This window comes from Mustela erminea, chromosome 7 (genome assembly GCF_009829155.1).
Source record: "Mustela erminea isolate mMusErm1 chromosome 7, mMusErm1.Pri, whole genome shotgun sequence".
Classification (NCBI taxonomy): Eukaryota; Metazoa; Chordata; class Mammalia; order Carnivora; family Mustelidae; genus Mustela; species Mustela erminea.
Genome location: NC_045620.1, coordinates 38,725,395 through 38,749,471, shown reverse-complemented (window position 1 = coordinate 38,749,471; position 24,077 = coordinate 38,725,395). Strand labels below are relative to the sequence as shown.

The following is a 24,077-nucleotide window of genomic DNA, read 5'->3' as shown; positions in this document are numbered from 1 at the left end:
AATACTTTGTTATGCGTGTCATTAATTATTTGTTTTAGCATGTCTTTTTTAGCTTACATCCACAGTAGTGGTAAATATTCTGTGAGTAAGAGTTACTGATACTTCTGTTTTTATGTTTGTTTTATTGGTGAAAGGTGGAGATCACGTGGGATGAGACTGATCATGAAAGAATTACAACACTCAACAGGAAGTTTAAAAAGGAAGAGCTTTTGGACATGGATTTTCAAGCCTACTTAGCTTCCTCTAGTGAGGATGAAGAAGAGATAGAAGAGGAGCTACAGGGTACTTATTAATCTTTTGATATTTTACATTTGTAAGCATTTAGACTGTGCCTAATCTAGACTTGTTAATGGAAATATGTCTTTGGTGGTAGCTTCATACTTCTGCAAAGCATACTTCCATGTATAGTGTTATATATACCTGCAGATAGTATTTGAAATTTTTTATTTAGAGGTATTTTTTTAGCCTGGATTTCTTTAACCATGAACATTTTGTTTAAAACTGTACCAAACAAAAAAAAACCTGGCCTTTTACATTTGTCCTAATTCATATAGTTTTGCAGTCTCTTAACAAACTAGTAAAATGCACTATTACCCCTCCTTCTTTTTCTTTTTTTTCTTTAACTAAGAGCTTCTTTGGATTGACAGATTATTTTTTTTTACGATTTATTTATTTATTTTAGATAGAGTACACAAGTGGGAGGGACAGAGGGAGAGGGAGAGAGAATCCCAAGCAGACTTATCACAGGCCTGAGCTGAAACTGAGAGCTGGATCCTTAACCAAACTGTGCCACTCAGGTGCCCCAGTTGATTGAATATTTTTATATTCATTTCTCTTCGAGTAGTTTAGAGGGTAAACTGTTTCTGTCCATTTAGTGATTATCCTAGAAATTGTGACTTGCGTTCTTAATTTGTTAAGGTCTAATAGTAATTAATATTTTTACCCTCCTAAATAATACAGGGAATCTTAAAACAACTCTCATCCTATCCTATGTATTGTAATTCTGGTTTTTTGTAAGTCCTATGAGCTGTTAATATTTAAATTGCCCTTATTTCCATTTACCCACGTTTCTTCTACTTTCTTAAATCTCACACTTATATCTAGGATCATTTTCATTCTACCTTATGTATATCCTTGATAAGTTCTGGCAGTATTTGCTGGTGTCAAACTCTCTTGAGTTTTAGTATAAAAATATCCTTATTTTGCTTTCATTTGTGAAAGATACTTCCACACGCAAAAAAATTATAGGTGGGAAGTCCTCTCCATCCCCACACTGATGATAATATCCTACAGACTTGTAGTTTCACTGTGTTTTTGAGAAGTTGGTTGTCTTTTTTTCAGGCTTTTGAAATTATCTGAATTTTCTTTTTTCTTTTGACTGCATTTAAATTTTTTTTTTCTTTTTTTGGTCTTTCTGCAGTTTTACTACGATAGTAGATTTCTTTTTATTTGTGTGCTTGGGGGCTGTTGCGTTTCTTGCATTTGTGTCATGGCATCTTTCATCAGTTTTGGAATTTTCTCAGTCATTATCTAATTACATATTTCTTCTAACCTGTCCTGGGATTCCAAGTAAGTATATATATTATTTCTTTCCAGTATGACTTCCATCTTGCTACTGTCATAGATTTCTTATTCTGTTGTCTCTCTGCTGTGTTCTGGATATTTTCTTTTGACCTATCTTTCAGTTCATTAATTTGCTTTTCAGCAGTGTTAATCTGTTGATAGACCTATCCATTGAGTTCCTAATTTTGGTTATTGTATTCTTCCTTTTTGTTAAGTCCTGTTTGGCTATTTTTCAAATCAGCAATAACACTTTTTATAATTTTCTATTCATGCAGATATTTTCAGTCCTTATCTCTGGAAATGGTATAAGCATGTTTTTGTAGTCCATGTGTGATAATTTCAGTATTTTAGGTCTTTTGGGGTTCATTTTTTGTTACTTTACAAGATATTTCTCCTTTGTTTATTTGTATACATGGTTAACTTTGTGTGCTAATTTGATAGTTGAGATGAGTATCTGATCAGACAGAACTTTCATTTACTATGGTCATTCTAGGACTACCTTACTCCAAAGGTTTAAGGCTTCAGGTTTCTGGGACTTTGTGGGTGATGCAAGTCTTCATGAAGGCTGGTTTACTTCTGGTTGGCTTCTACCCTAATTGTTCATCCTTCTGGGTCCCTGCTTAAGGTGGACATAGTAGTTGTCTTCTCTTCTCTGGTAACATTTGTCCTCTTGGCCCTGCCAGGCTGCCAAAACTAGTTTAGTTTTATAGTTTTTACAGTTTTTAGTTTTATAGCTGTTTCTTCTGTGGATCAGTAAATGTTCTCAGGAAAAAAATAAATCTTGAATATAGGATCAACTCCCTGGTACTCCCTTCTTGATTTTGAGTCAGTAATTTTTTACTAATTTATCAGTTCTTTGAAGGTTTTTTTTTCTTTTTTTAAACTCCTTGAAGATTTTTTAAATATTTCATCTGACTTGATATGCTTGGTGAAAAGATTGGTCTGAAGTGTCTAGCTTGCCATGAATAGAAACAGAAGTTCTCAAATTATCTATGTTTTATTAAAAATTTTGTTTTGATGATTGAAATGTTCAGTAGCATATTTTCTAATTGTATGTGCTATTTACTTAAAATAACTCATTTTTAAAAAATAGAACCAAAAAAAAAAAATCTTTTTTCCTGTATGTAGTATGGCTCTGTTTGGAAATGGTTGCTTAATTGTAATTGCTTAATCAGTTTTTGGTTGATGTCTTTGTCTCCCTGATATATTCACATCTTCATTTATTTACCTGATAGAATTCCCAGTCATGCAAAATTGTGTTAAGAGGTTTAGAGCTGATAACGAATACCATAAATGTTAAGCATAAGTATTTTAAATTAGCAGTCATGAATATTCTTGCTTTTATTTATAGCTTAATATTTTTCATAGCTGTCTTTTGGTTTTGGTATTTTATATGTGTTATTTTTGGGACCTGAACATCAAATTATATAAAATTCTTTTTTAGTATTAACATAGGGCCACTAATTCTTAACTTTTTTAGGTCCTGTGATTGGCCTGTCATCGTTTCTTTAAACTACTGGAGACACTGCTTCATTTTCTGAGTTTTTCATAAAGTGCTACTCTTGAACTATGCTCTCACATGGAATGGAAAATCATGCTTAATCATTCTAGTTTCTTTGTTCAGACATCTCATATTAATAAAACCACATAATTTCTTAGGTATTTAATAGTCTTTGAAAAAGTATGATTTGCAGGAGTAGTTATGGGCACAAAAGCCTTCTCATTTATTTTAAGGCCTCAGTGGCTGTTGCTTGTTAATGTTTTGGCTTTCCAAACAATTGAGTGACCATTTTATTTCTAGTGTGCCCAGAAGAGCTAAGCCCTTTTCAGATAGTCTTTGAAATATATATACTTACTTATCTATATATTCTTTTTATGCATAATGCTTATGTGGTCATTTAGCGCTTTCTGAAAATTCTGGTTAGTTTTTCTTCATTAGCTCTAGATTAAAGGAAAGAAGAGAACATGTATACTTGTGAAGAGTGGTTGTATGTTAACAGTTTTCTTTGATACTGATACAGATTTTAAAATGACATTATTGGCATTTGGACAAAAATGTATTAATTTGTCAGAATATTCTTAAGATCTTGGGCCCTCTGGTTTCAAAGCCTGAGTTTACTACATAATAGAGTTATATAGATTACGTTTCCTAAGCCCTTGTGCTTTTCTTTCCATAGCTATGAAATGAGGATAATAATAGTACCTGGCTCAGGTTGGAAAGATTGAGTTAATGTTCTTAAAGTGCTTAGCGTACTATCCCATATCAAATATTTTTATTTCTAAAACTTTAAGAATTAATAGCTTTTTGTTTGACATATACTACTCATTAAGTTTTAAAAGCGTGCATTTTTCTTCAGTATTTTAATTGATTGCCAGCTTACTTTAATCTATAATTTAGTGGCTCTGATAGATACATTAGAATATTTGAATGCGTTGAAGTTAGTAGATGTTCCCAGTGTTTATAAAAGATCGTTGCAGGGCTTCCAACTATTGGATCTTTTTTTCATTCCTTATATAGTAGTAAGGCTTTCACAAATTATTGTCTTTGAATTGGAAAAAAATAGACATACATGAGTTATCCCACATTTTAGAGCTTCAGAAAGTAAAATTTTAGTACTGGAAAAAATCAATTTAAAGTAGGCCATCAGAGACTTACCACTAAAATTTCAACCTGGAAGGAGCTTGCTTCTAATTATGTTTTCAGAAGTAAGCTTTTAATAGAAAGAAATACATTGCCATTTTGTTAATGTGTTCCTGATGTTTTATCCATTGAATTATGGGATACATGACAGAATTCCATCCGACATTATTTTTGTGGCACAAAGCACAAACAGGAAAAAAATGAATTTCAGCTGTTTGAGTGAAAATATAAAAGTGTGATAGGATGGAAAGAATGTCCTGGACTATTTTTTTATTCATTTAGAGAAAAAAAACTATGAAAACATTTACTTAACCAGTGCTTTTTCCATGTTACCTTTTTTAAGATGTGAGGACAATCTTAATATTGATGTTTGACAGCTAAATGCTTAATGGTGTTAGACATTTTTAGTGACCAGTTAGCCATAGCTTATAGAGGAGAGGGTCTTCATTATGCTGCTTCTAAATTTTCCTCTTCCAGGGACGTTTAGTCAGTTCAATAAGTCTGTATGTTTTGCATTAAAACCCAGGTTCTCAATTTATATTTTTGACTTGGAAAATTACAGTGGAAATACAGAACAAACAAACTTTTCATGTATTAGTTTTCTTCAGTATTTGTTGGCCATGAATTTTATATTGTTCCTTTGTATTCTGATTCTTTTTTATAAAATTAGGAAATGGAAATGTGGATATTTTTCCACACAGGGATATTAGTTGAATTAATTTCTAATTTATTCACTTTTATTCTCAGTGTATTAATGACATCCTGAGAGTAAGCATACTTTTATTCACCATCAAATGGAAAAGATTCATAATTGTTTGTTTTGGATTTAATGGAGCTTCCTTTATCTGCCTCTTGAGCATGAGTAGTTAAATCCATGTACCAAATGCATCCCAACAATATTCAGCCTCCTTTTAGTGACCATAACATTTTAAAGCCAGTGTGCAGGTGATGGAAGACATAAAGAGGGATAAAATGCTGTTTCCCCTGTCTTGTTTATAGGGAAGAGGCAGTCCAAGGATGTTGCATATTTAGTAAATTATTCTGAAACATGAATTTTAATAAAAAAGGGAGAGTCCCAATATCCTACTTAGACAGGGCTAACTTGCATTGCAGTTGATTTTTATTATAAACAACACCAAATGCTTTCATCTAATTCATTTAATATTAAGTTTGTCTGAGGGGCGCCCGCCTGGGTGGCTCAGTTGTTAAGTGTCTGCCTTCGGTTCAGTTTGGGTCATGATCCCAGAGTCCTGGGATTGAGCCCCACATTGGGCTCCCTGCAGCAGGAGGCCTGCCTCTCCCTCTCCTATTCCCCCTGCTTCTGTTCCCTCTCTCGCTTTCTCTTTCTCTGCCAAATAAATAAAATCTTTTTTTAAAAAATGTTTATCTGATTTTGGTATTCTGTTGTTGCATTTTATCTGACGACAACTTTTAGAAGGTACTGTAGTGACTGAAATTTAAATACTGGATTTAAAAGTCAATTATTCTGTGTATTAAATGAAATTTATTTTTTTATTAGGTGATGATAAAGTCAGTGTGGAAGAAGAGGGGAAAACAAAGAAAAGTCAGATGGATGATGAAGAACAAATTGCTAAATATAGGCAGCTCTTGCAGGTTATTCAAGAAAAAGAAAAGAAAGGCAAAGAAAATGATATGGAAATGGAAATTAAGTGGGTTCCAGGTAAGAATTAGATATTCATTAAATGTTCACTTGTTTTTCTTCATTTCAAGATGTTGAGTGCATTTTAGATATGAAGGAAAAGAATATTAACTCTTTGAAACAAAAGCCTAAAAAAAAATCTTATTTGCCGGGAATATTCTGGTGAGGAAGTTAACATGGTAATTGCATACATCATTTAATTCCCTTAAGGACTAGTGTTTTAGACTCTTGCCAGTTTATTCTTGATTGGTTTCTTTGATTTACTAACTACAGATTATTTCTGTGTACTTACGAAGGTAGAACTTGCCTACGTTTGGTTCCAGTATGCTCAGTATATACAGACTTGAATCCAGGCACCATGCATTCTAAGATCGTTAAACGTCTTTTTAAAATGTGTAATTCATAAGTGAACTTTTCTCCCATAACTCCTACTAATCCTTAATTACCAAGGTTTCACTAGCTCAAAATATGTAATACATAGTTTTCCATCTCAGTTTTGCTGTGAAGAGCCAAAGAAATACAGCATCGTAAGTGATTTTTATAACTGCCTTGAAGGACTCCACAAACTTTTTTTAAAGTGGTACAGTACTAATTAAAACCATGTCAAAGCTAAGCAAAGAAAAAAGCTACTATATATGAGGATTGTTTTCTAGCATACCCATTTTTTTAGCAACCTGAGCAAAGCAGCATGTACTCTTGGAACCAGTATTGGTTTTGGAGATTACTGCTGTTTACATACATGTATATCTTTTTTTAAAATTTCAGTATAGATAACATATGGTGTTACATTCATTTCCAGTGTACAACATACATGTATATCGTTTAAAGCTAGGTAGAATTTTTGACCAAGATTCAGTTCTTTTGCCATAATTCATCTCCAGATGAAAGAATACTAACAACTTGTAAGAATATCATTGCTAAAAATTAAGTGTTCTATATTCAGTTATATCTTTTTTTTACAACTAGTATGTTTATTCACTGGGAAAAAAATGTTTGCATAAGATTTTTATTTGTGGGCGTATTTTGATATTTGAGAGTTGATTGACTTGTAATAAATTTCCTAGAGTGGAGTCATCCCCTGCATATTCCTGTAGGAAGGTGGTACTATGTTGTAGACCATTTCTTTTAAATGTTTGTCTTTCACAAGAAGTGGTGGTGAGAAAAAAATGAAATCTAGTAGTGTTATCATCTGAACAGTGGTTGGGAGAACTCAGTTTAGCCTAGAGAGGGAAAGTCTAAAAAGTGACTTACTAATTATTTTCAAGTTTTTGCAGAATGAATATATTAATGAAGACTTCATTACTCTTAATACTTCAGAAATCAGTATTTTTGCTAGTGAATCAAATTTGAAGGGAAATAGAGTGTAGCGTAATATAAAGAGGAGTTCTCTTCATCATTAGAATTGTCCAGCAAAAAATCAAAGATGCTACTTTAAGTGGTTGGATGCCATTTTCTGTAAGTCTTTCAATACAGTGATATTACCATATCACCTAGGGATATTTGTGAAGCCATATTTTACTTGAAGTTCTTTACTTTATGGTTCCAAGGAATGTTGAACTCTTTTTTTTTTTTTTAAGTCAAATAGGTTATAACTGCAGTTTAATCTTAGAATGAGCTCATTGAATTAAGATTTTTTTTTAAAGATTTATTTATTTATTTATTTTAGAGAGAGAGAGAGAGTGTGCACGTGTATGCTGACACATAGAGAGGGAGATGAAGAGGGAGAGCAAAATCCTTAAGCAGACTCCCTGCTGAACGCAAAGCCCTAGCAGGGCTCAATCCCATGACTACGACCTGAGCCAAAACCAAGAGTCGGACCCTTAACTGACTCAGCCACCCAGGTGCCCCCAAATGAAGATAATTTAAATAAAACTTAAAAAAAAAAAAAGATTTTATTCATTTGACAGAGCACAAGCAGGGGAATAGCAGGCTGAGGGAGAGAAAGAATCAGGCTCCCCACTGAGCAGAGAACCTCAGAGATGCAGGGCTGGATCTCAGGACCCTGGGATAATGACCTCACGCGATGCCCAACTAACTGAACCACCCGTGTCCCTTAAATAAACACTTAAATTGAAGTATTCACTGGACCGAGTGAATTGAGTTTTGTAACAAATATTTCAGCTTTGTCAAGTGAACCAGGTCAGACCTTTGTCTATGGTAATACAGTTATATATGGAAAATATAAAGTGATAGTTATACTTGTATTTATAACTGGAAGATATAAGCAGTACAGTTTTCCTGGGTTAAACCTCACTTGGTCGTGGTATACTACATTTTTTATATGTTCCTGGATTCAGTATAGTAATATTTTGTTAAAGATTTTTGCACCTGTGTAAAATGAAGAGTATTTGTTTATAGTTTTTGTTTCTTGCGGTGTCCTTAGTTTTTGGTGTCATTCCTGAAATGAATTGTGAACTGTTCCCTTTTCTATTTAGCAGTACATTTTTTATCTTTGACTTTAATTTCCAGATACAATATTGTCACAGAAAGTATTTTGAAAATGAAAAATTATCATCTATAATTCCACTACCCTAATTTAGCCACTGAATGATTAGTTGGATTGATTTATCATTTCTCTGTTGTTGAATACTTAATCATATTTCTAAACTTTCATTGCCATACACTTACGGCTGTTGGGAAGAAATGTGAGTAAAAGCCATTAACGATCTCAAACCCACAAATATCAGTATTTTCTTTTCTTTTTAAAAATTTTATTTATTTGACAGAGAGAGATCACAAGTAGGCAGATCAGCACACAGGGATCGGGGGGAAGCAGGATACCCCCTGAGCAGAGAACCCAATGTGGGGCTTGATCCTAGGACCCTGGGGTCATGATCTGAGCTGAAGGCAGAGGCTTAACCCACAGAGCCACCCTGACACCCCAAAATAACAGTATTTTCTTAGACTCTTCACATTCATCACTGGCTAAGTAATTGACTTGCTATTTTAGGGCTTTTTTACTTTTAAACATTTTTTTTTTTAAGTTGGCCATCCTCTCCCTTCTCCGTTTCAGAAATGTCTGTGCCTATAGAGAGCAGTCAGAACACAGGGAAAAGCTAATGCTGGCAGTCAGGCTCACTCAGTAGTTAGTTATGTGACTTCCTCATTCACATAGCAACTTGACATATGCTGTGGATCAACCTGTGGTTCTCTCACAAGCTGTTAAAACTACCAATGTTAAAACCTCAAATGTTAAATCTCAGATGTCAAGCATCTAGGATGTTATAAATAATCTATAGCTTTTTCCATATTTTGAATTATTATTATAGGATAGCTTCCCAGAAATGGAATTACTAGGAGAAAGCATGAACACTTTTTGTGTCTTGATATTAGTGCCAAGTTGCTTTCCAAAAGGGTTGTACTAGCTTATAATGCCTTCAACAATAGGTAGAAGTGCCAGTTTCATGGACTTAATTGGGAATTTTTTTTTTTTTTTTTTTTTTTTTTACTGCTAATCGAATGGAGGAAAATTGATATTCTGATACATAGTGCATTTTGTAAGTCTTCAACCATAGTATTTTTGAAGGCCTCAGTTAGGGTATCCCTATCTGTGGATCTTTGGTATATACATGAACACAACTATGTATGTGCATAATGTTACAGGTCTGTTGTATACTACACGTTAAATGACGTAAATGAGCTAATCTTTCAGGATCTCTGTTAGGAAAGTGGCACTGATTAATACCTTTCTTGCTGAATCTGAGATGTTTATAAAGGTACCTAATGAGTTAGAGTATGATTCATGTCCTATGTGTATTTTGGTGGATTTGTGTCTGACAGAATGTATGTTCCCTATAACAATTATCCTGAACCTTGGGACTTTTTACAATGCTATACTTCAGTAAACCACAAAGGGTCAGTATGAGATTATACTACATCGTTCATTGGTTTCTCTGTGGCTTCATTTCCAAAATATTAAGCTCTTCAGAAATATAAGTATCCTAATCACTAACACTTGTTGGAATATGCTCTGGTTTGGTTGGAGTTTTAAAAGGAATTTTAGTTCAGACTATTTAAACTTATCTTTTTACATTGGGTTATATGCTATAGTAACACCAGGAGTTTAACTCCTTAAAGGTAGAATATTAAAGGAGGCAGATAATAGGTATATAGGTGTATAACAAACTAGCCTTTCTGTTGATATTCTAGTTCCCTGAGACACCCAGGTGCCTCGAATTATAACATTTTTAAATAAAGTCCTAATTCAGTATTTTGATGTTTGTAGAATAATATTTTCCATCTCAGTGTGTTGCTGAAAAGATACCCTGGCTGGCTGACTTTGATAAATAGATAAGGTGATGTACATTGGGCCTTCATCAGTGAATGTGCCTCATTAGGGAATTTATAACATACCTACAAATAAAGGATATTCAGTTTTATCTCATATATTAAATAACTTCTCTTATGTTAATAGTTCAAGCTAACAATTTTTTGTAGCTAATACAAGATACATATACATAATATCTTTGAAATTCCATCCAGAATATGAATAATGACATGTTTCTTTGTTTATAATCTTAAGAGAGACTAGATATGAAAGACTAGCTATCTTTGGTTTAATAGATGCTGGTGAAAGAGTATCTGGTCTTTTTTTTTTTTTTTCTTAATATCCTTCAGGACCCCAACCTTCCTTTAAATACTTATCAGGCACCTAGTAATGCCAGGAACTATTCTAGACACTTTGTGAACAAAATATAAATTCTTGACCTCATAAATCTTACATTCAATTGAAGGGGAGACCGACGAGTCTAATAAATAAAATATTTGATTAGAAACTAGTAGAGGTCAGGAAGTGAGAGATGCAGAGAAGAGTGTAAGAGCAGAGGAAATAGTAAATACACAGTCCTGAAACTGTAGCTTATCCTGTTTAAGGAATAGCAGAGAGAGAACAGTGTGGTGGGAGTGAGTGAGTGGTAGAAAGAACAACTGATGAGGTTAGAGTGATAACATAAAGCCAAATCATGAAGGTCTTTTAGGTTATTTTAAGGGCTTGAACTTTTTCCTCTGAGTTAAATGATAAGCCACTGGAGGTTTGAGCTGATCTGAATTATTTTTTAACAGGATCACTCTGGCTGCTGTCTTGAGAGTAGATTATGGTAGGAGGTAAGGACAAAATAAGGAAATCAGTCACAAGGCTATTGTCATATTCTTAAGATAATGACCATCGTGGGTAGAATAGGTTTGCAAAGGAACCTCAGAAATTGTCTTTTGGACACATGTTAATTTAAGATGCCTATTAGATATCAAAATAGGCATGTCAAGGAGACATTCGGATATATAATTAAGCGTTTAGGAAAGAGGTCAGAACTGGAGATCTAAATTTGGGGACCTTCATTGTCTAGGTCTTTCAAAGTGAAGAACACCAAAAGAATGAATATAGGTAGAAAAGAAAAGAGGTTCAAAAACTGATCCCTGGAACACTCCAGCATTTACAAGTTGAGTAAAACATACATTATCCAAAGGGCTGGGAAGAAGCTACCAAAACCACAGCAGGAAATTCAGTGCTATAGGGTATCCAGACATCCAGGTGTGAAGAAAGCATTTCAGTGAGAAGATGGGCAGTAAAATACAGACTAAGAATAATTGGTGTGGAGATCAACAGTTATTTTGAGCTGTTTTGAGGGAGTAGAAGGGATAAGATTAATGTGGGATCAAGAGAGAATGAGGAGTGGAATTGGAGAGAATAAGTATAGACAACTCCCTTTTTTAAATATTTGAATGCTCAGAAGTTGCAGGCATTGTGACACTGCATCCGTAAAATGTACTTCAACATGTAACTCCCAAAAACAAAGACAGTCATCTAAAGGAGTGCAGTGCTGTTACGACACTAAGGGAATTTAGTATTGATACAATAATAGATATTTTACTCATTCTAATAATTCTCTTTATAGTTCTGTCATGGTCCAGTGTCAGTTTTAAAGTGTCTACTGTAGTTGCTTATAGAATATCCACAATCTGGATTTGTCTGATTGTTTCCTTACAGTTAATTCCAATAAAGAGTTTTGGGCAAGAATTCTCCATATGATATTGTATATTTCCTGTTGCCTCACATCATGAGGTCCCCGATGTCAATTTGTACCATTATTTTCACTTTTAACTTTGCTCACTCAGTTAAGGAGGTATCTGACTCATTTTTATCTTAAAGACACATTTTGTTTTTGGTAATTGGTGAGTTAATTAGTGAGTGGGGTTGTCTATTTCCCAACAATTTAGCTCACGCCATTGGCGTTCTTTGATGATCCTTGCTTGAGTCAAGTTGTTATACCATTCATTGCAAAATACTGATTTTCTGTCATTTCTTCTACATTTATTAGTTAGCATCCACTCCTTTCTTAAGTTACCATGCACTAATGGATTGACAGATTTTGAGGCATTTTCCTGTAATGGGTCACAGAGGAATGGAAAAGAAACTGGAGGAGGAAATGAGATCAAGAAAGCATTTTTCTTTCATATGGGGAAAATAACAGCATGCTTCTGGGAATGATCCACCAGCAATAAGAAGAAATCATAATGCAGATAACTGTTCTAAATTAGGCAAAAGGAGTAGGAATATTTTTATGCAAGTGGAGGAAGTGGCTTTTGGTTCATGCACATGGACATTTCATCCATTGTAACAGGATAGAACCCAAAGAATATGGTCACAGGATAATGTAGAAAAATGGCAGTGAGAGCTTGCAGTACTCTTCTGTTTGCTTGTGTTAGTGAAACAGGAAGGTCATCAGCTGAGAGCAGGAATGGGGGAGGAGGTAGAGATGTTAAAAAAAAAAAAAAAGATATGAAATAGTTGTTTAAGAAGTGGTGAAGAGGGAAATTTAATAGTATTACTGAGCAGCAATAAGAGTGGACTTGAAGTTCTTACTCTTGTAAAGTTAGATGAATCAACATAATTATGTTTTTCTTCAGCCACATTTAATGATGTACAGTCAGGGAGTAAGGAGAGAGTTGGATTAAATCAGTGTAGAAGATTTGTCAAGTATGACCAAGCAAGAGAGGGGCAAGGGGATTGAAGGTTATATGCAAGGGGTTCTTCGTAATAATATACCAAGGTATCTGTGTTGAGTTAGGAGGAAAATGAGGGCACATTGAGAAGTGAGGAATGGGGAAGAGATGAGAGGACTGATGGATTGTAGTCCCTATAAGACCTAAGATTAGCCTTGTTAGCCTTGGGATATTAGAATAAAATGGAAAGATGGTAGCTAGTGTTTGAAGAATAGGATACTTAAAGCTAAGGTTATGATTGGGACTGCAGTTTTGGGTTATGACATGATCTAGTTACGATTCTAGGAGTAAGTTTCTAAGGTGAGATGGAGTGCAGCGTGATAGGAGAAGAGGAGGTCAGTGAACTGGGAGGCCCACGGTGTTAGAAGGATTGTCTGTGTAGATATTGCAGTCACCAGGAATTATGACAGGACTAGTATCAGAAAGAGTAGCAGTGAGCCAAGGGCTTAGTTCTTTAGGAAATGAGAGAAGAGACTATGGTCATTAGATATCTCAATAAGAAGAGATTTTAGGTGGTATGGCCTCATAACGTGATATTCACAGTCGGGGGCTTTAGGGAGAAGGGCCAGCCAGTAGACTGAAGGTGGCAGTGAGAAGTAAGGAAGACAAACTATGGGGGAGAAAAATTAACCACCTGAAAAGAATATAGGAGTATAGGCCCCAGAGGAGAACCAGGTTTCAGTGAGACTTAGACTAACAGATGAATGAAGAGAATTCTATTGATGAATATTAATGACTGTGTCTATGACTGCTAGAAGGAAGGGTGAGAAATGGGAATGTTTACCACATTATTAGAAAAATAATTTGAAAGTTGTAGACTTCTTGTGACAGTTTTAAATAGGGATAAAGGGCATGATGAGATTAGTGCTGATGGTCTTAAAGCTTTATTTATTTTTGTTTAAAGATTTATTTATTTATTAGTGAGAGCACATGAGTGGGGGTGGGGACCAGCAGAGGGAGTGGGAGAAGTATGCTCCCCGCTGAGCAAGGAACCTAATGTGGGGCTTAATCCCAGGAGCCAGAGATCATGGCCTGAGCCAAAGGCAGATGCTTAACTGACTGAGCCATTCAGGCGCCTAATGGTAGTGAGACTGTGAATGTCTTGAGGGAGTTCTTGTCAGGAACCTAGAGCTATAGGATGCTTTTTCAAAGGAGACATGGAAGCTAGAAGAGAAGCAGCAAGGACTCCTTTTTGCTGTCTAAGCCAGTTCACTGAGGCAGGAGGTACAGTTGCAGCTCTTCCTTACTCAGCTTGCTCTTTCTTCCACTCTTTATAGTTGTAATTTTATGTTTATTCTGTTATTTGCTTTGTCCTTTGTCCTTCCTTTTTTCCCTTTTATTCCGCCTTCATTCCTCTGTTTAGTGTCCCACTGGGAAGCTTAAACACAGAGGCACATTAATGACAGGTATCTATGGCCATTGTATTATTTATTTTCTATACAGAAGGAAAACGCTTTTGAATCAGTAGGGTCTTCTTTCTGGTAGGCAGCCCAGTTTCAAACATTTTAATATTCAGACATCTCAAAACCTGTTTACTGTTTACTTTTGGCTATATCAATATTTCCATTTATTGTCAAGGTATCCACCTTATGGATATATTTGAAATATATTTGAAATACATTCACAAAAATGTTTTTTTGGTAAGATTTTAAAGTAACAGGCTGTTTAAATTTTGAGTTGCATGGAGAGAGGAGAGCATTAAATAGAAAACCTGAATTTTAAAATAAGCTAAAGAATTTGCAGTATGCTTTGTATTTTGATGATAGGATGGAAGTGAGTTTACAGTGCACTCTCGTATCTTGTACACAACTGGTAAGTGGCTAGAACTTTAAAACTTAGGTGTGTGCTCCTTCCTTGAATCATCTAGTTAATAGGTTGGCTATAAGGGTTTTGTAAGGTAATAAGCTGAAACTTTTTACTATGCAAAAAAAATTTCTTTTGAATCATTTGTGGAATGTGTAATGAAAACAAAAAGCAGCCAAGGTTATCTGAAAACAATGCTAGCACATTCTCTCCATAGAGTTGGTAGAAAATGTTTCCAAATTTCCTGGATTATTTTAAATTTTATTTTCTCTCTTAATAATACTAAGACTTAATTTAAAAGAGCTTTCCAAAAAAAAAAAAAAAAGATCCAATGCAAAAATTTAGGATATTTTTATCCCAGTCATAGTGTCAGAAAGTGTAAAATCCCCATATGTTTTGAAGTTTCAGATTAATTGGTCTGCTGTCTTAGGATGGTTGCTAACATCTAGGATGATTTTTTGAATCAGTTCTTCCTTCTCTGCCCATACGTCACATCAGTTGTACCGTTTGCATCTGTAGCCACTATTTCCAGACAGTAGTACTTTTTTTTCGCCTTTGCCATAGATTTATAATCTGCCTGAAGTCAGTTCAAGAAGAGTGAGCTTGTTTCATGTATTATTTTCCCACAGCCCACAGTTATGCTGATTTGTTTGAAGTTGTGAATTCTTTGGTCTTTAAAGCAGAACTTCTATTTGAGGTTGTCCCACATCATCATTCTATATGCTAACTGCCTGGCTAGCAAACCATCATTTTTCTCACACATGTTCCATATGTTATTTTGACAGAATCCACTCAGACTACTTACTTTCAGCACTTTCATTATTCTTTTTTTCCAAAAACCTGAAAATCATATGATCTTAAGTTTACTACTTGAACACATTAATTTTTTTCCCGATTTTTTTGTTGCAATAAAATACATATACATTTATCATCCTAAGCATTTTTTTAAGTGTGCACAGTTCAGCGGTGTTAAGTATATTTATGTTGCAGTGCAACCATTACCGCCATTATCTCCAGAACTGCTTTTCCTCTTTGCAAATCTGAATCTATATCCATTAAACAGTAACTCTTCATTCCCCCTTTCCCTTGCCCCTGGCAACCACCATTCAACTTTCTGTATCTATGATTTTGACCACACTAAGTACCTTTTAAGTGGAATCATACAGTATTTATTTTTTTGTGATTGGCTTACTTCAGTTAGTGTAATGTCTTCAAGGTTCATCCATGTTGTAACATTCAGAATTTCCATCCTTTTTCAAATCTGAATAATACACACACCACATGTTGCTTATCCATTTATCCATTGATGGTCACTTGGGTTACTTTCATATTTTAACTATACGTTACCTAACTGTACATTATTACCTTTTCTGCAAGCAGACATAATTGAGAGGTACCTGGGTGACTCAGTCGTTAAGCGTCTGCCTTCTCCTCGGGTCATGATCCCAGGGTCCTGGGATTGAGTCCCACATTTGCTCCCTGCTCAGCAGGAAGCCTACTTCTCCCTCTCCTACTCCTCCTGCTTGTGTTGCCTCTTTTGCTATCTTTCTCTCGCTATCAAATATATAAATAAAAAATTTTTAAAAATTATTTTAAAAAAAACCAACCAAGCGGACATAATTGAATAGACCCCCATTTTGAGTTCTCCTTTTTAAATTTCATTTCTCATACTTATTTTTACATGTTTCTAAATAATCTTTATAATCATTATGCCTGCATCACATTCCATTGTGTTTCTGATTTATAAATTATGGAATACTTCCCTGATATGTTTTAGGCTGTTTCTAATGTTTTGCCATGTGGATAACGTAACCTTATATTGGATTTTCTTAGCATAAATCCCTAACAGAACATCTTCGTGTCTCTTATCATATATCTTGAAATAGTTCTCTTAATTTATGGTGCTAACTGGGAAACATTTTTTAATTTATCAAGGTGCCTCAGAAATGCTGATAACAGGGGTGCCTAAGTGGCTCAGTTGGTTAGGTGTCCAACTCTCAGTATCAGCTCAGGTTATGATCTCAAGGTTCATGAGATTGAGCACTTCATTGGGCTCCACGCTCCTCATGGAGTCTGCTTGAAGATTGTCTCCCTTTGCCCCTCCCCCTGTTCCTGCATATGTACGTTCTTTCTGTCTCTCTCTCTTTCCCAAATAAATAAATTACAGATAATAGGTTTAAATTTAAGGAAAAAAAAGGGGGCACCTGAGTGACTCAGTGGGTTAAAGCCTTGGCCTTCGGCTTGGGTCGTGATTCTGGGGTCCTGCGATTGAGCCCCACATCGGGGTTTTCTGCTCAGCAGGAAGCCTGCTTCCCCATCTCTCTCTGCCTGTCTCTCTGCCTACTTGTGATCTCTGTCTGTCAAATAAATAAATAAAATTTAAGAAAAAAAGTGCTGGTAACATTTTACACAAAATCAAATCTAGCTTCTACAGTAGGTTCAAGTTTTGTAACCACATAAGGAAAGGGCATAAGTACTTTCTGCAGATCTTTAATTTGATGCAAAACTTAATCCCACTGGGAGACCATATGCCATATCCTTGTTTTCTGAAACATTTGCCAGTCTTTCTCAGTGCCCTTTTGGTTAGACCATTGTAAACAAATGTTCACTGACTATAATGCAATGATAATTTTCAGTTATGAGGTCCAAGATAAAGCCAGTAAAATGTCTGTGGCTTGAACTGGTGGCTAGGCAGGCCAAATCTGCCGACTTCATGTGGGAAGGACTCTGTGTTATTCATTTCACATTGATATTGTTTTCCTGATATAACATATTAGAGAAAGAGGTTATAGGGGTACTTTCCTCCGTTAGAATAATCTTCATTGAGGGTGGGTGGGATAGCACTCATCAAATGAACTGTCAAGAGATAGATCCTTAGCTTACCCTACTCACTCAGTGACATGGAAAACCTGTATCTGTAAAATTATTTGGCATAACGTAGAAGAGCCTGGTCCTATGTATGCCAAAAGGTGAGTGCCAGTAATTTGACTTGGGTGAGTTCCCTTTGGTGTTTTGGTGTAATATGCCTTAGTGATAAGTTGGAACATATACTTTGAAAGCATATACTTCCCTAAGAATTGGCTTGTGTAAAATAGGGAATTCTGTGTGCAAAGGACTTAACCAAGATTTTCCTAAGCATTTCAGCTTAGATTGTCATAAAATACATTTCATTTAAGATTCGCATTGCTCCCCTCTGTAGAAGTAGAAGGAGATTTTAAAATATTTTTAAAGCAGTTTATTTGCATGCATAATTTTGATCCAGAAGAAATACATTTTAAAATGCTCACTAGGGGTGAGAGGAGACATTTGCACCTATCAGATGCCTGTGCTCTATCAGAAACTGTGCTCTGTGCTTTGCAAAAAATTTACATTAAATTCTTCAACAGTTTTGTAAAGTGGTTATTAAGCCACTGTACAGAAGAAAAAACTGAAGCATAGATTTACTCAAGATCACACAACTAGGAGGGGCGCCTGGGTGGCTCAGTGGGTTAAAGCCTCTACCTTCGGCTCAGGTCATGATCCCAGGGTCCTGGGATCGAGTCGCACATTGGGCTCTCTGCTCAGCAGGGAGCCTGCTTCCTCCTCTCTCTGCCTGCCTCTCTGCCTACTTATAATTCCTGTCTGTCAAATAAATAAATAAAATCTTTAAAAAAATAAAAAAGATCATACAGCTAGGAGCTAGAAGAACTGTAATTCAAACCTTGATGTGTCTGACTTCTGTACCTGTTAGAGTATTTTCCCTGGATTACTAATTGAATTTGGGTCCAGTGTCTTCATTTCGTGCTTTTCTCAATCTGCATGTGTTTACTGTTGTGTGCATAAAGACACACAAAGACGTTCAGTGAGTTTTACTTGAGAATTTGGATAAATTTTATAAAAAAAACTAAGCACTTATCAGGGACGGACCAGTATGTGCTATTACAGACTTCTCAGGGTGTGGGAACATTTTGGTCTCCAGCCAGTGTCACCTGTGTGACAGTGTCAGAGAGGGCTGTCTTGTGACTAATAAGCTGTTCTGGAGGTTAACAAACAAACAGAAAAGGCAAAACATTTTGCCAGTGTTGAACACTGCAGGCTTCTGGGGGCATACATGTTAATAGTTGGTATTCTAAGATTCTATCTTGGGACCTAAGACTGCTTGGCTTGTTACAGATTTCCTCAGTAGATTCTGTCACCAGAGAATTCCCAAGAATAGAAACAATACTTACAAGACAAGCTCTGGAAATATTGAAGTCCTAAATATTAATGTTACTTTCATTCTATATTACTCTCATTCTGTAATTTTTTTAATGTTGCAATAGAGGATATTGCCCATGAATTAACTCTGAGTTAATTACAAATACTGCAAAAGTTGAAAAGTAAACCTTGAATGATAGTCTGTCAGGGATTCCCAACCAATATGTTGATCCCGTTAGCCCTTAGCCCAACTGGAACCCTCAGGGTGATTTCCTTCTCTGGTTGCCTCCTTTATTTCCTATATAAATCTTATCCTATATAAATCTTATCATTTATAAGTGTCCTATATAAATCTTATCATTTTTTTTAATCTACCAGAATAGGAAGAAGGTTGGCAGTCTATTGCTCTCCTAATAGTTATTTGTGACATCTTCTTAAAGTAGTCAGAATGTATAGTTTACTTACATATAACTCCAGTAAATGTGGAAGAAAACAGAAAAATCTAGCTTGAAAAGTTGTTAAATATTGAAATGCTAGGGAGGTTGATATATTTTTCATTTCCTTTTATTCTTATAAAGTTTTTTTCTTTAATGGACTTAGAAATTCCATTTTGGTTGGATCCCAGCCTCAAATTGTCCTTACATATTAATAGCTTCTGTGGTCAGAAACTCTTCCAGGGAAGAAAACAAACTTAGTTTCAAGCCACCAATTTATAGGTGGATTTTTCAGTACAGTGTATAGATTGGGACCTGCTTACAGTGAAATTTGGAATAGCATTAATAGTTTACTGTGATTATTAAAAGAGGATAAAGGGCTTGCTATCAGAAAATCTGGGTTCAAGTTTTTCATTATTTGGATGGGGAGTAAATGAGAAAAGGCAGGTGAAAGCCATTTTTGCATACAGTTGTCAAAGAAGTAAGCACTCTTTTTTTTCTTTTTCTTTTTCTTTTTTTTTTTTTAATGCTTTACTGTGGGGGGTAGACAACAAAAGATTAAAAAAGGCAAAAACAGTGAGTTATACAGTTTAAAGAAAAATAATAAAATGAACACCTGTACACTCAGCTTAAGAAAGAACTTTACCAATGCCTGTAGTCACCTATGAGACTCCCCAGTTGCACTCTCTCCCTTTCTCTACTAGAGAAAATTTAAACTGTATTTCATGTTAATCATTCTCTTCTATATAATCATTTTACCACATATACATATATCCCTAAACAGTCTTGTTAATTTTGATCATTATAAAAAGTATCTTCTCTGTATTCTTCTGCTGCTTGTTTTTTGTTACTAACATTCTATTTTTGAAAGTTATCCTTATCAGTATGTAAGGATATGTTCTATTAATTTTCACTATTAGACAGAATTCCATTTTAGATATATCAAGTCTGCTCTGTTGCAGTTATTATAGTATTGCTGTTACAATGTCTTCGTGAATATTCTTGGGACTTCTCACCTAGGAATATATAGAGAGAATGTCTTGGATATGTGTAGAGTTTGTTGGTTGTGGAGCCTGCTCACAGAGTTACATTTACTAGGTTATGCTGAATTGTTTTCCCAGGGGCCTGTACCATTTTAACCAGTGGTGGGAGTTCCCAAAGCTCTTTATCCTCATCATTAATAGATATTATCAGGCTTTTCAGTTTCTGCTAGTTGAATATGTAGCTAATGGTATCTCATTATGGTTTTAATTGTGTATTATTCTTAAATATTTGTTGAGTTCCTGCTATGTGTGCCAGACTCTTTTCTCTGGACAAAACACTGAACGGACCTTTATGGGGACCTACATTGTATTTGTGGGGGAGAAAGGGGAAAAAGGGAATGAGACAAATAGGTTAAATAACCAGGTGATGATTCAGGGCTGTGAAAACAAAAGGATAAAGCCTGAATGAGGAGTAGGAAGTTCAGGGATGAGAGTAGGTAGCTATTTCAATAGGTCAGGAAAAGCTTCATTGAGAAAGTGACATTTGCACAAAGACATAATAGAAAGGACAATACATACTAGTTGTTATCCTGTGGCAGAGCATTTCAGGCAGAGGAAACAATAAATGCCAAAACCTTGAAGGGGGAGCATTTCTGATTTGTCCAAGAGCATTTAAGAAGCAGCAGTGGCTGAAGCAGAATGGGCCAGGGAATGGACAGCACTAGAAGATGAGGGCAGAGAGGTAGCCAAATCATAGAGGGTTTTGAGACCTCTGAATGGACGTTAGCTTTTACTGTAAATGAAATGAGAAGTAGAAGGATATGACCTGACTTAAGTTAAAGACTTGCTCAAGCATTTGCCTAATTACTAATGAGGAAGAACATTTCTTTTTATTTCCTTATCTGTGAAATACCTGTTTAGTCTTTTGACCATTTTTATGTAGTATTCTGTTTTAGTGATTCATAGAAGTTCTTCAGATACTCTGGACTGGTGTCTATCAGTCATATATTTTACAAATATGTTCTTTTTACTCTTTATAATATCATTTGAAGAACAAACGGTGTAGTCAACTTCATTAAACTTGTTCTTTATTCTTTTGTACCTTTGGTTCATATAATTAAATCAATTATAATCCTTTGATTAGGACACTCATCATTGGTCCAGCTTGGCCCTTTTATTTATTTATTTTTAGTAATTAATAAATGAACCCACAACAAAAGCTAGAACCATACAGTAGCTTACATTTATCCTTTTGATCTCCCTTACTTCTCCATACCTGTTATAACCATTATCCAGATTTCAGTATTCACTCCATTGTATATATTTTCATCTCATAAGTTTTCCTAAAAAGCATGAGTGCATGAAAAGGAATAAGGTGTACTGATATATGCTACAAAGTGGATGAACCTTGAATTTTCATGCTCAGTAAAGGAAGTCAATTACAAAAGACCAAGTATTTTATGTGAAATGTCCAGAGTAAGAAAATCTATAGAGAAAGTAAGTAGATTGTTGGTTGCTGGGGAGAGAGGTAAGAGTGTCTTTTTGAGGAAATACAAATGTTCTAAAATTGACTAGTGACAGTTGCACATACTTATGACTATATTAAAAACTATTAAATTGTATAAATTAAAGCTGTTAACTTTGTTCACATTGGGGAAACAGGTGTGGGTTTTAGATACTTAAAAAATCTTTGGAGACTGATTTTTTTTCACTCAACATTATATTGCTAAGATTTATCCGTATTTTGTGTAACTGTAGCTCATTCATTTGAGTGTATATACCACAGTGTATATCCATTCTCCTGTTGGATATGCATCTGGGATGTTCTTTACTATGATGAATCATGCTGTTATGAACATCTCTATGCATCTTCTGGTAGGTGTTTAAGTTTTTCTGGGTATTTATCAAGGAGTATAATTGCTGGGTCATAGGGTATGTGAATGTTCAACTTTACAAGATGAAATACTTAATTCTTTTTTTTTTTTTTTAAGATTTTATTTATTTTATTTGACACAGGGAGAGAGAGAGAGAGCGTGAGCAGGAGCACAAGCAGGGAGAGTGCCATAGGGAGAGGGAGAAGCAGACTCTCAGCAGAGGAGGGAGCCTGATGTGGGGCTCAGTCCCAGGACCCTGGGATCGTGACCTGAGCCGAAGGCTGATGCTTAACTGACTGAGCCACCCAGGTGCCCTATAATTAGTGACTTCTGTGTTTCATGTACAAAATCCTTTTCAATACAGATAAGACTGATACTCATCTTTATTTTCTACTGAAGGTAGAAAGTTTTAATGTTTTCGACATTGAAGTCCTTGATTCATCAGGAGTTGATTTTTTATATGATATAAGGTAGACATCCAATTTCATCTTCTTCTACTTGGACTTTTTTATCCTGTTCCATTTATTGAATAATCTCTCACTTCAGTAATCTGACATGTCACCTCTGTCATGTACCCAAGTTTCAAAACTGCATGATCTCTTGCTTGGCTTTCTGTTTTATTAGTTAGTCTGTCTATCCCTGGACCTGTACCATACTTCTTAAACTGGATAAAAGGGCACTAATGACCATCAAAAATATCCCACCCCCTCCCAGAACAATTGGTTGAGGTTTCTCTGAAGAAAACAAGCTCCAACAACAACAAACCATTTGCAAGTGCTGTAGTTTGCAGTATCTTCTGGGAAGAGCTGAGTTTCAGTTAGAGCAAGAAGATGAAGAAAATGTTCAGAGATAAAATAATTGAGTTTTTACTGATAAGGCACTATGAATTCTGGAGAATTTATTGGTAGAGAGTTGGAGGGGAAGAAAAATAGTGGCAGAAGAGTCGATTTGTAGTTAACCTCTGAGGATAAAAACATGGGAGATTAGGAGGAACCTGGTGATTAGGGCTTTTTGTGGTAACCGAAATGAGTACAGATAAAAAGGCCACAGAGTTCGTTTCTTGTAGGTGTAAGGCAGATTTTGGTGGTGAGGTTTGAGTGTTGAGGATTAGGGAGGGAAAGGTATCTGCTGTTGCCATGAATGCACCGAGCTAATCACCGTCTTAACCCCTTTCTGGGGATAGGCAAATTTACTATGAGCTCACAAGGGTCCCCCTTGACTCCTGTTGGCAGTTACAGGTGAGGAAACCAGTATAACTAAAGAACACAGTTGCCTTGCTCCACAGTGCTGGTTTTTTATTCCTGGATTTTAAAATACTTTAATGTTTTGGAGTTTCATTATGGTTTATCTAGGTCATACTTTCGCTTGGTAGCTTTAATCTTGTGTAGAGGTAATTGGATACCCAGAATCTTAAAGATTAGTACCTTTCATCGGTTTTAAAAACTTCAGTCATATTCTTTTAAAATATTACCTTTTTCTCGTGTTCTCTCTTTTTGCCTCCTGGAAATTCTGTTTGATATATGTGGTACCTTCTCATTCTATATCTCATAACTGACATGTTCCATACCTTTCAGCCTGTGTATAATGCTATGTAATTTCTTAAATTTATCTTTCAGTTCATTAATTTTTTCTTTAATTCTTACAGGCTGTTGTTTAACTTGGCTGCTGACTTTATTATTTCAATTATATGTTTTATTTGAGGAAGTATTTTTTTTTCTTTTCCAAATCTGTTTCATACTTTTGATGATTTTATCTTTTCATTTTCTCTTTTTTAATTTTTTTTAATTTTTATTTATTTATTTTTTTTTAAGATTTTATTTATTTATTTGACAGACAGAGATCACAGGTAGGCAGAGAGGCAGGCAGAGAGAGGGGAGGAAGCAGGCTCCCTGCGGAGCAGAGAGCCCGATGTGGGGCTCGATCCCAGGACCCTGGGATCATGAC

General features: G+C 35.3%; 1 protein-coding gene across 2 annotated transcripts in view; it reads left to right on the top strand.

Moving 5' to 3' along the window:
- ESF1 (ESF1 nucleolar pre-rRNA processing protein homolog) overlaps positions 1–24,077 on the top strand; it is a 60,313-nt gene that overhangs the window by 14,163 nt on the left and 22,073 nt on the right. For both annotated transcript variants that reach the window (XM_032351432.1, XM_032351433.1), the window contains exons 8-9: positions 135–282; positions 5,724–5,885. In XM_032351432.1, the coding sequence (XP_032207323.1) occupies positions 135–282; positions 5,724–5,885 (310 nt within the window). The remainder of the gene's footprint in view (positions 1–134; positions 283–5,723; positions 5,886–24,077) is intronic.